The sequence below is a fragment of the Oncorhynchus gorbuscha genome, unplaced genomic scaffold, assembly GCF_021184085.1.
Source record: "Oncorhynchus gorbuscha isolate QuinsamMale2020 ecotype Even-year unplaced genomic scaffold, OgorEven_v1.0 Un_scaffold_1014, whole genome shotgun sequence".
Classification (NCBI taxonomy): Eukaryota; Metazoa; Chordata; class Actinopteri; order Salmoniformes; family Salmonidae; genus Oncorhynchus; species Oncorhynchus gorbuscha.
The window spans coordinates 214,867-232,611 of record NW_025745927.1 but is presented as its reverse complement, the minus strand read 5'-3'; the positions used below and the strand labels follow the sequence as shown (position 1 = coordinate 232,611).

Below are 17,745 nucleotides of genomic sequence, written 5' to 3'. Positions count from 1 at the left end.
ACTGAAACAGATGTTAGCTAGCTAATTATAGCTACTGAAACAGGTGTTAGCTAGCTAACTACAGCTACTGAAACAGATGTTAGCTAGCTAACTACAGCTACTGAAATAGATGTTAGCTAGCTAACTACAGCTACTGAAATAGATGTTAGCTAGCTAACTACAGCTACTGAAACAGATGATAGCTAGCTAACTATAGCTACTGAAACAGATGATAGCTACTGAAACAGATGTTAGCTAGCTAACTATAGCTACTGAAACAGATGTTAGCTAGCTAACTATAGCTACTGAAACAGATGTTAGCTAGCTAACTATAGCTACTGAAACAGATGTTAGCTAGCTAACTATAGCTACTGAAACAGATGTTAGCTAGCTAACTATAGCTACTGAAACAGATGTTAGCTAGCTAACTATAGCTACTGAAACAGATGTTAGCTAGCTAACTACAGCTACTGAAACAGATGTTAGCTAGCTAACTACAGCTACTGAAACAGATGTTAGCTAGCTAACTACAGCTACTGAAACAGATGTTAGCTAGCTAACTATAGCTACTGAAACAGATGATAGCTACTGAAACAGATGTTAGCTAGCTAACTATAGCTACTGAAACAGATGTTAGCTAGCTAACTATAGCTACTGAAACAGATGTTAGCTAGCTAACTATAGCTACTGAAACAGATGTTAGCTAGCTAACTATAGCTACTGAAACAGATGTTAGCTAGCTAACTACAACTACTGAAACAGATGTTAGCTAGCTAACTACAGCTACTGAAATAGATGTTAGCTAGCTAACTACAGCTACTGAAACAGATATTAGCTAGCTAACTACAGCTACTGAAACAGATGTTAGCTAGCTAACTACAGCTACTGAAACAGATGTTAGCTAGCTAACTACAGCTACTGAAACAGATGGTTGTTTTGCTATGTTTTTGGGGAATAACATTGTTTGCATCCATGAGCTAGCTAGTTTTTCTATATGACCAGCACTGTAGGTGCGCGCAATAATTTTACCAGCATCATAGCATACGTATCGATGAATCGCTGTGACATATGAAATAGGAGTGATCGTGTAATCAATGTGTGATAACCACGTAAAACGATGTATGAACGTGTTAAATGATTTATGTGAAGGGCAGTCATATTCAGGTCCTGATTGGTCAACAAGCTTTTAGTCCACATCAAGTAACTGATGCAGCATTAGAATCAGATTTAAAAACAGGTTAGAGTACACCTTATAGAACAACACCAACTGTGAAGAGACCCACAAAAGGTACAGACACACGCACACACATGATAAGACACACACTCTACACATGTTCACTGTAATATTGTTGCATAGTGGTTTTATACATGTTGTATTGTAGATATGTAGTGGTGTAATAATGTTATGTAATGTACTGTTTTATCTTTAGTTTTATATGTAATGTAAGTGCCAAAATGGGCTCCCGAGTGGCGCAGCGGTCTAAGACACTGTATCTCATTGCAAGAAGCATCACTACAGTCCCTGGTTCGAATCCAGGCTGTATCACATCCGACCCAGCGTCGTCCAGGTTTAGCCGTCATTGTAATTAAGGATTTGTCCTTAACCGACTTGCCTCGTTAAATAAAGAATACAGATCAATGTGTTTGGACCCCTAATGGGGATCCTTAATAAATTAATATGGGCAAATTAAAATCTGTCATGTTGTCCAGCACCACATTCTCCTAACGGAAACCCTGTGTTCAGTCAGTCTTACCTACGATCTGTCCCCGTACTGCATCACTGTCTGATGGATTCAGCTTACACAGATCCAACCGCTGGTCTGGAGAGAGAGAGAGAGAGAGAGAGACAGAGAGACAGAGACACAGAGAGAGACAGAGACACAGAGAGAGACAGAGAGAGACAGAGAGAGAGACAGAGAGAGAGAGAGAGAGAGACAGAGAGAGAGAGACAGAGAGACAGACAGAGAGAGAGAGACAGAGAGACAGAGAGACAGACAGAGACAGAGACAGAGAGAGAGAGAGACAGAGAGAGAGACAGAGAGAGACAGAGAGAGAGACAGAGAGAGAGAGAGACAGAGAGAGAGAGAGACAGAGAGAGAGAGAGAGAGACAGAGAGAGACAGAGAGAGAGAGAGACAGAGAGAGAGACAGAGAGAGAGACAGAGAGAGAGAGAGAGAGAGAGAGAGAGTGAGTTTGTAGTGTACCCGTGTGCTACAGATCAGAACATGTCAATCTGCTAACATAACTAATATTTATGTTAGTTGATATTTGTCAGTCCCCTTCACTTTCCCAAATGTGGTTACATTACAGCCTTATTCTAAAATTGATCAAATAAAGCATTTCCCTCATCAAGCTACACACAATACCCTATGTAATGACATCTATAATATCTCATCATGACATCACAATACCCTATAATGACATCACAATAATTCCCATAATGATAATGGTTTGCCTCTATATTACAAAACAAAACTTAAAAAATAAAAGAAAATTGCAAATGTATAACAAATTCTGAACAGAAATACCTTATTTACATAAGTATTCAGAACATTTTCTATGAGACTCAAAACTGATTCTCCTGCTACATCAGTTACCTGATGTGGAATAGAGTTCCATGTAGTCATGGCTCTATGTAGTACTGTGGAATAGAGTTCCATGTAGTCATGGCTCTATGTAGTACTGTGGAATAGAGTTCCATGTAGTCATGGCTCTATGTAGTACTGTGGAATAGAGTTCCATGTAGTCATGGCTCTATGTAGTACTGTGGAATAGAGTTCCATGTAGTCATGGCTCTATGTAGTACTGTGGAATAGAGTTCCATGTAGTCATGGCTCTATGTAGTACTGTGGAATAGAGTTCCATGTAGTCATGGCTCTATGTAGTACTGTGGAATAGAGTTCCATGTAGTCATGGCTCTATGTAGTACTGTGGAATAGAGTTCCATGTAGTCATGGCTCTATGTAGTACTGTGGAATAGAGTTCCATGTAGTCATGGCTCTATGTAGTACTGTGGAATAGAGTTCCATGTAGTCATGGCTCTATGTAGTACTGTGGAATAGGAGTTCCATGTAGTCATGGCTCTATGTAGTACTGTGGAATAGAGTTCCATGTAGTCATGGCTCTATGTAGTACTGTGGAATAGAGTTCCATGTAGTCATAGCTAGCCTCTATGTAGTACTGTGAACAGAGTCCATGGTCATGGTCATGTAGTACTGTGGAATAGAGTTTCATGTAGTCATAGCTCTATGTAGTACTGTGCACCTCCCATAGTCTGTTCTGCACTTGGGGACTGTGAAGGGACCTCTGGTGGCATGTCTTGTGGGGTATGGATGGGTGTCTGAGCTGTGTACTAGTAGTTTAAACAGACCTCTGGTGACATGTCTTGTGGGGTATGTATGGATGTCTGAGCTGTGTGTTAGTAGTTTAAACAGACCTCTGGTGACATGTCTTGTGGGGTATGAATGGGTGTCTGAGCTGTGTGTTAGTAGTTTAAACAGCAGCTCTGTACCTTCAACATGTCAATAACTCTCACAAAAACAAGTAGTGATGAAGTCAATCTCTCATCCACTTTCAGCTAGGAGAGAATGACACACATATTATTAATGTCTGTTCTCTGTGTATATCTACCGGGCCAGCCGTGCTGCCCTGTTCTGAGAGCCAGCCGTGCTGCCCTGTTCTGAGGACCAGCCGTGCTGCCTTGCCCTGTTCTGAGGGCCAGCCGTGCTGCCTCTGTTCTCTGATGGCCAGCCGTGCTGCCTGTTCCTGAGGACCAGCCGTGCTGCCCTGTTCTGAGGGAGCCAGCCGTGCTGCCCTGTTCTGAGGACCAGCCGTGCTGCCCTGTTCTGAGGGCCAGCCGTGCCCCTGTTCTGAGGACCAGCCGTGCTGCCCTGTTCTGAGGACCAGCCGTGCTGCCCTGTTCTGAGCCAATGGCAATTTTCCTAAGTCCCTCCTTGGCACCTGACCACACGACTGAACAGGAGTCAAGGTGTGACAAACTAGGGCCTGTAGGATCTTCCTTGCTGATAGGGCTGTTAAGATGGCAGAGTAACGCTTTTATTATGGACAGACTTCTCCCATCTAAGCTACTGTTGTATCAACATGTTTTGACCACAACATATTACAATCCAGAGTTACTCCAATTTGCTCAATTTACACATTACTCATCTGCATACATAGACATACCTGCTTTAGTAAAGATTGGAAAAGTAAGGGGCCTAGACAGCTGCCCTGGGGAATTCCTGATTCTACCAGTAAGGTGCCTAGAACAGCTGCCCTGGGGAATTCCTGATTCTACCTGGATTATTATGTAGGGCTTCCAACAAAAACATCCTATTTTTTGAGCACTTTCTGTGATGCTTGCTTGTTTTCATTGCTTTACTGGGAAGCTTAGCAGAGGTAGACATGCTCATGTTATTTATGTAAGTGCAGGGTGAGCTGCACACAGTGGACTTCCTACTAGGACACACCACCTCAGTGATAACAGTATAAATATGGCTTAGAGCAGTAAGACTGACATAAATTAGGTTCCTTACATTGTGTCTTCCAACACCTCTGTGATCATGTACATTTGCTGAAGAATTATGATGACTCAGCGACACAATGGTAGGGATTAACTGAGCTGGGCTTGGGTCATTGTCATAAAGCAGAACTATAATGCTGTGTAAGGATCCAGGAACCCAGATGATTTGGGTGGATCCCATCCTCCTTATAATGCTGTGTAAGGATCCAGGAACCCAAATGATTTGGGTGGATCACTTCCTCCTTATAATGCTGTGAAAGGATCCAGGAACCCAAATGATTTGAGTGGATCACTTCCTCCTTATAATGCTGTGAAAGGATCCAGGAACTCATATGATTTGGGTGGATCACTTCCTCCTTATCATTTACATTTAAGTCATTTAGCAGACGCTCTTATCCAGAGCGACTTACAAATTGGTGCATTCACCTTATGACATCCAGTGGAACAGTCACTTTACAATAGTGCATCTAAATCTTAAAGGGGGGGAATACTTATCCTATCCTAGGTATTCCTTAAAGAGGTGGGGTTTCAGGTGTCTCCGAAAGGTGGTGATTGACTCCGCTGTCCTGGCGTCGTGAGGGAGTTTGTTCCACCATTGGGGGGCCAGAGCAGCGAACAGTTTTGACTGGGCTGAGCGGGAGCTGTACTTCCTCAGTGGTAGGGAGGCGAGCAGGCCAGAGGTGGATGAACGCAGTGCCCTTGTTTGGGTGTAGGGCCTTATAAAACAAGCTATGCTTCCAGAAGGTATCAAAATGGTCAATAAATGTTCCACCCACAGAGCTGCAATAGTCTGGTAGCCAGTTATGGAAGTCTGCTGAACTGTTCAATGCCACCATTTAGGGAGGGCAGAGGACAGATATTATGTGGCGTTTGTTGGTGTCAAGCAGAGACCCAATCAGTTATTTAAAATCCATCTTCAGCTGTTCTGAGCTGCCGTTCATAATGACATTGAATTCCAGATGAACTATGATAAGACTCCATTTCCGGATGCTGGTTTAAAATGTCTGGGAGCAGCTTGGTGACCCGTGCTCCTGGAAAGCACAAAGCGGCATCCAGCCATATGAGTTGAGCGTAATAAACACAGCTTCTACAACGCTGGAAAAGTTTGTTGGCTATTCCAGGCAAAGCGGGTTCCATTGCAACCTAGCTAGCTAGCTGGCTAGTTGGTAGCAGGTTCCATTGCAACCTAGCTAGCTAGCTAGTTGGTAGCAGGTTCCATTGCAACCTAGCTAGCTAGCTAGTTGGTAGCAGGTTCCATTGCAACTTCGCTAGCTAGCTGGCTAGTTGGTAGCAGGTTCCATTGCAACTTCGCTAGCTAGCTGGCTAGTTGGTGGCAGGTTCCATTGCAACCTAGGGTTGCAGGTTGAGACACAGGTATCCAAGTTCCTGAGTCGGTGTTGAGTCGGTGTCCCTCGATAGCAGCCTCATTCTTTTGAAATATGAGTGGAAAGACAGCACCTTCTAGTAGGAAAGGAGTCCACCTGTGGTACATTAAATTGATTGGACATCATTTAGAAAGGCACACACCTGTCTATATAAGGTCCCACAGTTGACAGTGCACGTCAGCGCAAAAACTAAGCCGTGAGGTCGAAGGAATTTTCCGTAGAGCTCCAAGACAGGATTGTGTCAAGGCACGGATCTGGGGGGTACAAAAACATTTCTGCAGCATTGAAGGTCCCCAACAACACAGTGGCCTCCATTATTCTGCAGCATTGAAGGTCCCCAAGAACACAGTGGCCTCCATCATTCTGCAGCATTGAAGGTCCCCAAGAACACAGTGGCCTCCATCATTCTGCAGCATTGAAGGTCCCCAACAACACAGTGGCCTCCATCATTCTTAAATGGTAGAAGTTTGGAACCACCAAGATTCTTCCTAGAGCTGGCCGCCCGGACAAACTAAGCTATCAGGGGAGAACAGCCTTGGTCAGGGAGGTAATCAAGAACCCGATGGTCACTCTGACAGAGCTTAAGAGTTCCTCTGTAGAGATGGGAGAAACTTCCAGAAGGACAACCATCTCTGCACCACTCCACCAATCAGGCATTTATTGTAGATTGGCCAGATGGAAGCGACTCCTCAGTAAAAGGCACATGACAGCCCGCTTGGAGTTTGTCAAAAGGCACCTAAAGGACTCTCAGACCATGAGAATCAAGATTCTCTGGTCTGATGAAATCCAGATTGAACTCTTTGGCCTGAACGCCAAGCGTCACGTCTTGATGAGAGAAACAAATACAAATACAGGTGTGCCAATCTTGTAATGTATAAAACCGGTTTTTGCTTCGTCATTATGGGGTATTGTGATGTCATTATGGGGTATTGTGATGTCATTATGGGGTATTGTGATGTCATTATGGGGTATTGTGATGTCATTATTGGTTATTGTGTGCAGAAAAAAAACAAATGGTCAGTCTAACTGTCTGGAGGAGAAGGTACTGCTCTGTTTCAGCTGGTATGGTCAGTCTAGCTGTATGGAGGAGAAGGTACTGCTCTGTTTCAGCTGGTATGGTCAGTCTAGCTGTATGGAGGAGAAGGTACTGCTCTGTTTCAGCTGGTATGGTCAGTCTATCTGTATGGAGAAGGTACTGCTCTGTTTCAGCTGGTATGGTCAGTCTAGCTGTATGGAGGAGAAGGTACTGCTCTGTTTCAGCTGGTATGGTCAGTCTAGCTGTATGGAGAAGGTACTGCTCTGTTTCAGCTGGTATGGTCAGTCTAGCTGTATGGAGGAGAAGGTACTGCTCTGTTTCAGCTGTTATGGTCAGTCTAGCTGTATGGAGGAGAAGGTACTGCTCTGTTTCAGCTGGTATGGTCAGTCTAGCTGTATGGAGAAGGTACTGTTTCAGCTGGTATGGTCAGTCTATCTGTATGGAGAAGGTACTGCTCTGTTTCAGCTTTTATGGTCAGTCTAGCTGTATGGAGGAGAAGGTACTGCTCTGTTTCAGCTGGTATGGTCAGTCTAGCTGTATGGAGAAGGTACTGCTCTGTTTCAGCTGGTATGGTCAGTCTAGCTGTATGGAGGAGAAGGTACTGCTCTGTTTCAGCTGGTATGGTCAGTCTAGCTGTATGGAGGAGAAGGTACTGCTCTGTTTCAGCTGGTATGGTCAGTGTGTGTGTGTGTGTGTGTGTGTGTGTGTGTGTGTGTGTGTGTGTGTGTGTGTGTGTGTGTGTGTGTGTGTGTGTGTGTGTGTGTGTGTGTGTGTGTGTGTGTGTGTGTGTGTGTGTGTGTGTGTGTGTCTTACAGCCCGTGTCTTTCAGTCTGCTGATGGAGTTAGCCAGCAGTCCTATACAGCCCGTGTGTGTGTGTGTGTGTGTGTGTGTGTGTGTGTGTGTGTGTGTGTGTGTGTGTGTGTGTGTGTGTGTGTGTGTGTGTGTGTGTGTGTGTGTGTGTGTGTGTGTGTGTGTGTGTGTGTGTGTGTGTGTGTGTCTTACAGCCCGTGTCTTTCAGTCTGCTGATGGAGTTAGCCAGCAGTCCTATACAGCCCGTGTGTGTGTGTGTGTGTCTCTCTTACAGCCCGTGTCTTTCAGTCTGCTGATAGAGGTAGCCATCAGTCCTATACAGCCCGTGTGTGTGTGTGTGTCTCTTACAGCCCGTGTCTTTCAGTCTGCTGATAGAGGTAGCCATCAGTCCTATACAGCCCGTGTGTGTGTGTGTGTCTCTTACAGCCCGTGTCTTTCAGTCTGCTGATAGAGGTAGCCATCAGTCCTATACAGCCCGTGTGTGTGTGTGTGTCTCTTACAGCCCGTGTCTTTCAGTCTGCTGATAGAGGTAGCCATCAGTCCTATACAGCCCGTGTGTGTGTGTGTGTGTCTCTTACAGCCCGTGTCTTTCAGTCTGCTGATAGAGTTAGCCATCAGTCCTATACAGCCCGTGTGTGTGTGTCTCTTACAGCCCGTGTCTTTCAGTCTGCTGATAGAGGTAGCCATCAGTCCTATACAGCCCGTGTGTGTGTGTGTGTGTGTGTGTGTGTCTCTTACAGCCCGTGTCTTTCAGTCTGCTGATAGAGGTAGCCATCAGTCCTATACAGCCCGTGTGTGTGTGTGTGTCTCTTACAGCCCGTGTCTTTCAGTCTGCTGATAGAGTTAGCCATCAGTCCTATACAGCCCGTGTGTGTGTGTGTGTCTCTTACAGCCCGTGTCTTTCAGTCTGCTGATAGAGGTAGCCATCAGTCCTATACAGCCCGTGTGTGTGTGTGTGTCTCTTACAGCCCGTGTCTTTCAGTCTGCTGATAGAGTTAGCCATCAGTCCTATACAGCCCGTGTGTGTGTGTCTCTTACAGCCCGTGTCTTTCAGTCTGCTGATAGAGGTAGCCATCAGTCCTATACAGCCCGTGTGTGTGTGTGTGTGTGTGTCTCTTACAGCCCGTGTCTTTCAGTCTGCTGATAGAGGTAGCCATCAGTCCTATACAGCCCGTGTGTGTGTGTGTGTCTCTTACAGCCCGTGTATTTCAGTCTGCTGATAGAGGTAGCCATCAGTCCTATACAGCCCGTGTGTGTGTGTGTGTGTCTCTTACAGCCCGTGTCTTTCAGTCTGCTGATAGAGGTAGCCATCAGTCCTATACAGCCCGTGTGTGTGTGTGTCTCTTACAGCCCGTGTCTTTCAGTCTGCTGATAGAGGTAGCCATCAGTCCTATACAGCCCGTGTGTGTGTGTGTGTCTCTTACAGCCCGTGTCTTTCAGTCTGCTGATAGAGGTAGCCATCAGTCCTATACAGCCCGTGTGTGTGTGTGTGTCTCTTACAGCCCGTGTCTTTCAGTCTGCTGATAGAGTTAGCCATCAGTCCTATACAGCCCGTGTGTGTGTGTCTCTTACAGCCCGTGTCTTTCAGTCTGCTGATAGAGGTAGCCATCAGTCCTATACAGCCCGTGTGTGTGTGTGTGTGTGTGTCTCTTACAGCCCGTGTCTTTCAGTCTGCTGATAGAGGTAGCCATCAGTCCTATACAGCCCGTGTGTGTGTGTGTGTCTCTTACAGCCCGTGTATTTCAGTCTGCTGATAGAGGTAGCCATCAGTCCTATACAGCCCGTGTGTGTGTGTGTGTGTCTCTTACAGCCCGTGTCTTTCAGTCTGCTGATAGAGGTAGCCATCAGTCCTATACAGCCCGTGTGTGTGTGTGTGTCTCTTACAGCCCGTGTCTTTCAGTCTGCTGATAGAGGTAGCCATCAGTCCTATACAGCCCGTGTGTGTGTGTGTGTCTCTTACAGCCCGTGTCTTTCAGTCTGCTGATAGAGGTAGCCATCAGTCCTATACAGCCCGTGTGTGTGTGTGTGTCTCTTACAGCCCGTGTCTTTCAGTCTGCTGATAGAGGTAGCCATCAGTCCTATACAGCCCGTGTGTGTGTGTGTGTCTCTTACAGCCCGTGTCTTTCAGTCTGCTGATAGAGGTAGCCATCAGTCCTATACAGCCCGTGTGTGTGTGTGTGTCTCTTACAGCCCGTGTCTTTCAGTCTGCTGATAGAGGTAGCCATCAGTCCTATACAGCCCGTGTGTGTGTGTGTGTCTCTTACAGCCCGTGTCTTTCAGTCTGCTGATAGAGGTAGCCATCAGTCCTATACAGCCCGTGTGTGTGTGTGTGTGTCTCTTACAGCCCGTGTCTTTCAGTCTGCTGATAGAGGTAGCCATCAGTCCTATACAGCCCGTGTGTGTGTGTGTGTCTCTTACAGCCCGTGTCTTTCAGTCTGCTGATAGATGTAGCCATCAGTCCTATACAGCCCGTGTGTGTGTGTGTGTGTCTCTTACAGCCCGTGTCTTTCAGTCTGCTGATAGAGGTAGCCATCAGTCCTATACAGCCCGTGTGTGTGTGTGTGTGTCTCTTACAGCCCGTGTCTTTCAGTCTGCTGATAGAGGTAGCCATCAGTCCTATACAGCCCGTGTGTGTGTGTGTGTCTCTTACAACCCGTGTCTTTCAGTCTGCTGATAGAGGTAGCCATCAGTCCTATACAGCCCGTGTGTGTGTGTGTGTCTCTTACAGCCCGTGTCTTTCAGTCTGCTGATAGAGGTAGCCATCAGTCCTATACAGCCCGTGTGTGTGTGTGTGTCTCTTACAGCCCGTGTCTTTCAGTCTGCTGATAGAGGTAGCCATCAGTCCTATACAGCCCGTGTGTGTGTGTGTGTCTCTTACAGCCCGTGTCTTTCAGTCTGCTGATAGAGGTAGCCATCAGTCCTATACAGCCCGTGTGTGTGTGTGTGTGTCTCTTACAGCCCGTGTCTTTCAGTCTGCTGATAGAGGTAGCCATCAGTCCTATACAGCCCGTGTGTGTGTGTGTGTCTCTTACAGCCCGTGTCTTTCAGTCTGCTGATAGAGGTAGCCATCAGTCCTATACAGCCCGTGTGTGTGTGTGTGTGTCTCTCTTACAGCCCGTGTCTTTCAGTCTGCTGATAGAGGTAGCCATCAGTCCTATACAGCCCGTGTGTGTGTGTGTGTGTGTCTCTTACAGCCCGTGTCTTTCAGTCTGCTGATAGAGGTAGCCATCAGTCCTATACAGCCCGTGTGTGTGTGTGTGTCTCTTACAACCCGTGTCTTTCAGTCTGCTGATAGAGGTAGCCATCAGTCCTATACAGCCCGTGTGTGTGTGTGTGTCTCTTACAGCCCGTGTCTTTCAGTCTGCTGATAGAGGTAGCCATCAGTCCTATACAGCCCGTGTGTGTGTGTGTGTGTGTCTCTTACAGCCCGTGTCTTTCAGTCTGCTGATAGAGGTAGCCATCAGTCCTATACAGCCCGTGTGTGTGTGTGTCTCTTACAGCCCGTGTCTTTCAGTCTGCTGATAGAGGTAGCCATCAGTCCTATACAGCCCGTGTGTGTGTGTGTGTCTCTTACAGCCCGTGTCTTTCAGTCTGCTGATAGAGGTAGCCATCAGTCCTATACAGCCCGTGTGTGTGTGTGTGTCTCTTACAGCCCGTGTCTTTCAGTCTGCTGATAGAGGTAGCCATCAGTCCTATACAGCCCGTGTGTGTGTGTGTCTCTTACAGCCCGTGTCTTTCAGTCTGCTGATAGAGGTAGCCATCAGTCCTATACAGCCCGTGTGTGTGTGTGTGTCTCTTACAGCCCGTGTCTTTCAGTCTGCTGATAGAGGTAGCCATCAGTCCTATACAGCCCGTGTGTGTGTGTGTGTGTGTGTGTGTCTCTTACAGCCCGTGTCTTTCAGTCTGCTGATAGAGGTAGCCATCAGTCCTATACAGCCCAGGAACCCGGCGCCCTGCCGCTTGTGGATCTTCTTATGGTTCCACACACTGATGGTGATGGAGTCTGTCTTCCCTATGTACCTACACACACACACACACACACACACACACACACACACACACACACACACACACACACACACACACACACACACACACACACACACACACACACACACACACACACACACACAGGTCGATTAATTACGGCCGATTTCAAGTTTTCATAACAATCAGTAAATCGGCCTTTTTGGACGCCAAAGGATGACAGGCAGGATTTCTCCAGGAGGAGACTGAGAGGCAGGATGACCACCTGGTGGCTGATTACATTTCTCCAGGAGGAGACTGAGAGGCAGGATGACCACCTGGTGGCTGATTACATTTCTCCAGGAGGAGACTGAGTGGCAGGATGACCACCTGGTGGCTGATTACATTTCTCCAGGAGGAGACTGAGAGGCAGGATGACCACCTGGTGGCTGATTACATTTCTCCAGGAGGTGACTGAGAGGCAGCAACACAAGATGACAACACAGCATGGCAGCAACTAATGACAACACAGCATGGCAGCAACACAACATGACAACACAGCATGGCAGCAACACAACATGACAACACAGCATGGCAGCAACACAACATGACAACACAGCATGGCAGCAACACAACATGACAACACAGCATGGTAGCAACACAACATGACAACACAGCATGGCAGCAACTGATGACAACACAGCATGGCAGCAACACAAGATGACAACACAGCATGGCAGCAACACAACAACATGGCAGCAACTAATGACAACACAGCATGGTACAGACAACGGACACAGACAACGGACAAGAAGAGAGAGCAGTGAAATAAAAACAAGTCATCAATGTGTTTCAGTGTGTTTCAGTGTGTTTCAGTGTGTTTCAGTGTGTTTCAGTGTGTTTCAGTGTGTTTCAGTGTGTTTCAGTGTGTTTCAGTGTGTTTCAGTGGGCCGCAGTGTGTTTCAGTGTGTTTCAGTGTGTTTCAGTGTGTTTCAGTGTGTTTCAGTGTGTTTCAGTGTGTTTCAGTGGGTTTCAGTGTGTTTCAGTGGGTTTCAGTGGGTTTCAGTGTGTTTCAGTGTGTTTCAGTGTGTTTCAGTGGGTTTCAGTGTGTTTCAGTGTGTTTCAGTGTGTTTCAGTGGGTTTCAGTGTGTTTCAGTGTGTTTCAGTGTGTTTCAGTGGGCCGCAGTGGGTTTCAGTGGGTTTCAGTGGGTTTCAGTGTGTTTCAGTGTGTTTCAGTGGGCCACAGTGGGCCGCAGTGTGTTTCAGTGGGTTTCAGTGGGTTTCAGTGTGCCGCAGTGGGTTTCAGTGTGTCGCAGTGGGTTTCAGTGTGTCGCAGTGGGTTTCAGTGGGCCGCAGTGGGTTTCAGTGGGTTTCAGTGTGCCGCAGTGGGTTTCAGTGTGTCGCAGTGGGTTTCAGTGGGTTTCAGTGTGTCGCAGTGGGTTTCAGTGGGTTTCAGTGGGCCGCAGTGGGTTTCAGTGGGCCGCAGTGGGTTTCAGTGGGCCGCAGTGGGTTTCAGTGGGTTTACTCACAGGTCATAGTGTTGGTTCCATTTGGGGTCCAGAGTGCTCTTCACTGTGTCTGTAGAATGACACTGTCCTGATCCATCCACCACTACCTTTGCAAATGGGTCCGGCAACCCTACACACACACACACACACACACACACACACACACACACACACACACACACACACACACACACACACACACACACACACACACACACACACACACACACACACACACACACACACACACACACACACACACACACACACACACACACTTATTATAAAGTAGAATGTGAAAGAGAGAGGAAGACAGAAAGAAAGATGGAGACAGAGATACTTACAGAAGGAGACAGACAGAGAGGAGGGATCAGAGATACTTACAGAAGGAGACAGACAGAGAGGAGGGATCAGATATACTTACAGAAGGAGACAGACAGAGAGGAGGGATCAGAGATACTTACAGAAGGAGACAGACAGAGAGGAGGGATCAGAGATATTTACAGAAGGAGACAGACAGAGAGGAGGGATCAGAGATATTTACAGAAGGAGACAGACAGAGAGGAGGGATCAGAGATATTTACAGAAGGAGACAGACAGAGAGGAGGGATCAGAGATACTTACAGAAGGAGACAGACAGAGAGGAGGGATCAGAGATACTTACAGAAGGAGACAGACAGAGAGGAGGGATCAGATATACTTACAGAAGGAGACAGACAGAGAGGAGGGATCAGAGATATTTACAGAAGGAGACAGACAGAGAGGAGGGATCAGAGATACTTACAGAAGGAGACAGACAGAGAGGAGGGATCAGAGATACTTACAGAAGGAGACAGACAGAGAGGAGGGATCAGAGATATTTACAGAAGGAGACAGACAGAGAGGAGGGATCAGAGATACTTACAGAAGGAGACAGACAGAGAGGAGGGATCAGAGATACTTACAGAAGGAGACAGACAGAGAGGAGGGATCAGAGATACTTACAGAAGGAGACAGACAGAGAGGAGGGATCAGAGATACTTACAGAAGGAGACAGACAGAGAGGAGGGATCAGAGATACTTACAGAAGGAGACAGACAGAGAGGAGGGATCAGAGATACTTACAGAAGGAGACAGACACAGAGGATCAGAGATCACTTACAGGAGACAGACAGAGAGGAGGGATCAGAGATACTTACAGAAGGAGACAGACAGAGAGGAGGGATCAGAGATACTTACAGAAGGAGACAGACAGAGAGGAGGGATCAGATATACTTACGGAAGAAGTCTTTCTTTGCAAGGTTCTTGGCACATAAGACTAAAAACACAGAACAGACAACTGTCAGTCAACCAAACAGATGTCTCTACAGACAGCCTGACAGCCAATCAGATCAGTGACTGGCTGCTGTAAGCCAATCAACAGATGTCTCTTCACCTCCCCACAGCTTCTCTCTCCTCCTCCTCCTCTCCACAGCTTCTCTCTCTTCATCTCCCTCCTCCTCCCACAGCTTCCCTCTTCATCTCCCTCCCTTTCTCTCCCACAGCTTCTCTCTCAACCTCCTCCCCACAGCTTCTCTCTCTCTCCTCCTCCTCCTCCCCACAGCTTCTCTCAGCATCTATCCTGTGTATGTGTGTGTAGTGTATTTCAGTGTGTGTCTGTGGTGACCTGGTCTCACCTGTTGTTTCTCTCTCTGACCCTAACCCACCTGGTGTCTCTCTCTGACCCTAACCCACCTGTTGTCTCTCTCTGACCCTAACCCACCTGTTGTCTCTCTCTGACCCTAACCCACCTGTTGTCTCTCTCTCTGACCCTAACCCACCTGTTGTCTCTCTCTCTGACCCTAACCCACCTGTTGTCTCTCTCTGACCCTAACCCACCTGTTGTCTCTCTCTGACCCTGACCCACCTGTTGTCTCTCTCTCTGACCCTGACCCACCTGTTGTCTCTCTCTGACCCTAACCCACCTGTTGTCTCTCTCTGACCCTAACCCACCTGTTGTCTCTCTCTCTGACCCTGACCCACCTGTTGTCTCTCTCTGACCCTAACCCACCTGTTGTCTCTCTCTCTGACCCTAACCCACCTGTTGTCTCTCTCTCTGACCCCAACCCACCTGTTGTCTCTCTCTGACCCTAACCCACCTGTTGTCTCTCTCTGACCCTAACCCACCTGTTGTCTCTCTCTCTGACCCTAACCCACCTGTTGTCTCTCTCTCTGACCCTAACCCACCTGTTGTCTCTCTCTCTGACCCTAACCCACCTGTTGTCTCTCTCTCTGACCCTAACCCACCTGTTGTCTCTCTCTCTGACCCTAACCCACCTGTTGTCTCTCTCTGACCCTAACCCACCTGTTGTCTCTCTCTGACCCTAACCCACCTGTTGTCTCTCTCTGACCCTAACCCACCTGTTGTCTCTCTCTCTGACCCTAACCCACCTGTTGTCTCTCTCTGACCCTAACCCACCTGTTGTCTCTCTCTGACCCTAACCCACCTGTTGTCTCTCTCTGACCCTAACCCACCTGTTGTCTCTCTCTGACCCTAACCCACCTGTTGTCTCTCTCTGACCCTAACCCACCTGTTGTCTCTCTCTGACCCTAACCCACCTGTTGTCTCTCTCTGACCCTAACCCACCTGGTGTCTCTCTCTGACCCTAACCCACCTGTTGTCTCTCTCTCTGACCCCAACCCACCTGTTGTCTCTCTCTGACCCCAACCCACCTGTTGTCTCTCTCTGACCCCAACCCACCTGTTGTCTCTCTCTGACCCTAACCCACCTGTTGTCTCTCTCTGACCCTAACCCACCTGTTGTCTCTCTCTGACCCTAACCCACCTGGTGTCTCTCTCTGACCCTAACCCACCTGTTGTCTCTCTCTCTGACCCCAACCCACCTGTTGTCTCTCTCTGACCCTAACCCACCTGTTGTCTCTCTCTGACCCTAACCCACCTGTTGTCTCTCTCTGACCCTAACCCACCTGTTGTCTCTCTCTGACCCTAACCCACCTGGTGTCTCTCTCTGACCCTAACCCACCTGTTGTCTCTCTCTGACCCTAACCCACCTGTTGTCTCTCTCTCTGACCCTAACCCACCTGTTGTCTCTCAGCAGATGAATTGTCTGGCTAACTAACGTTATCGGCTAACTACTAACGAGCAGACTATCAAAAATAAAATAAAAAATATCTAGGTGCTAGCCAACGTTACTGAGTATACATTAGTCAACTTAGTTTAGCGGCTTAATTTGCTCTAGAAACCCTACCAACTAGCTGCTTTGAGATCAGTTAGCTAGCTAGCTACATCTCTAAACACTAGCTGGTTAGCCAGGTTAGATATCTTGGTAATGTAGAGAGCAGGTCAGTTATAGGGGAAGTAGTTCGCTAGAATAGCTCCTGAATAGTCTAGTGAGGACGCTGGTTAGGTCTAGTTAGGACGCTGGTTAGGTCTAGTTAGGACACTGGTTAGGTCTAGTTAGGACGCTGGTTAGGTCTAGTTAGGACACTGGTTAGGTCTAGTTAGGACGCTGGTTAGGTCAAGTTAGGACACTGGTTAGGTCTAGTTAAGACACTGGTTAGGTCTAGTTAGGACACTGGTTAGGTCTAGTTAGGCCACCGTGGCAGGAGGACACTGGTTAGGTCTGAGTTAGGACACTGGTTAGGTCTGGTTAGGACACTGGTTAGGTCTAGTTAGGACACTGGTTAGGTCTAGTTAGGACACTGGTTAGGTCTAGTTAGGACACTGGTTAGGTCTAGTTAGGCCACTGGTTAGGTCTCGTTAGGCCACTGGTTAGGTCTAGTTAGGACACTGGTTAGGTCTAGTTAGGACACTGGTTAGGTCTAGTTAGGACACTGGTTAGGTCTCGTTAGGGCACTGGTCAACTAAACAGAGTATTATTCAGCTCATGACTAACCTACTAACTAACTGTTCCCGTTAGTTAACAAGCCAAACACCTTGGACGAGGCTGTTACAATGGCATTTGGCAGAGACAAACCAGCCTGTTAAATCAGGCGAATATTAGACGCCTTTCAATCTAAATAGCTAGTTAATAACGTTGATGAAGTAGCTATCCTTTTATTTGAACTAACTAATCAGAGTTAAGGCCTAGTTAACGTTACCTATTGTACGTTACGTTAGATAAATAGAGAAACCCCCGGATGTGAACCCTGTCCAGTGTCGCTGGCGCCATGACAGGCTCGGAAATGTAGCTCTGTCCACCCCCCTGTTACAGGCTTTTAAATCCAGAATAATACAAATTAAACCGTAAGCGCTTTCCCGGTGTTTTAGTTAGTTTACCTGTCAGGCGGATTTTGATGCTGGACCCGGTCCTCCGAGACCCGGGACCCGACATCACAGCGGAAGAACTGTTACTGTAAACTCCCGTTGTTTTGTTGGTGTCGCTCCAACACACCAAGTCGACACTCCTTCCTGGGGGATAGTACTCTAGGTTGTCAGAATATGTGGCTTGTGTCTGTCTTCTTCAGGGGTTAAATGTGTATTATTTCCTGGCGAAATCCCCCGTCCCGACCGAGCCGCAACACAGACGGACATTTTCGGTGGACCATAGAATTAGAATA

General features: G+C 47.4%; 1 protein-coding gene across 1 annotated transcript; it reads right to left on the bottom strand.

Moving 5' to 3' along the window:
* Nucleotides 1-1,704: 1,704 nt before the first annotated feature.
* Nucleotides 1,705-17,745, bottom strand: LOC124020995 (E3 ubiquitin-protein ligase SMURF1-like). Its single transcript, XM_046336310.1, has 5 exons — nucleotides 17,465-17,745; nucleotides 14,466-14,504; nucleotides 13,229-13,337; nucleotides 11,620-11,753; nucleotides 1,705-1,799 (listed from the first exon to the last, which is right to left on the bottom strand). Exons 1-5 carry the CDS (start codon nucleotides 17,517-17,519, stop codon nucleotides 1,720-1,722), a joined length of 417 nt encoding a protein of 138 aa, XP_046192266.1. The 5' UTR covers nucleotides 17,520-17,745; the 3' UTR covers nucleotides 1,705-1,719.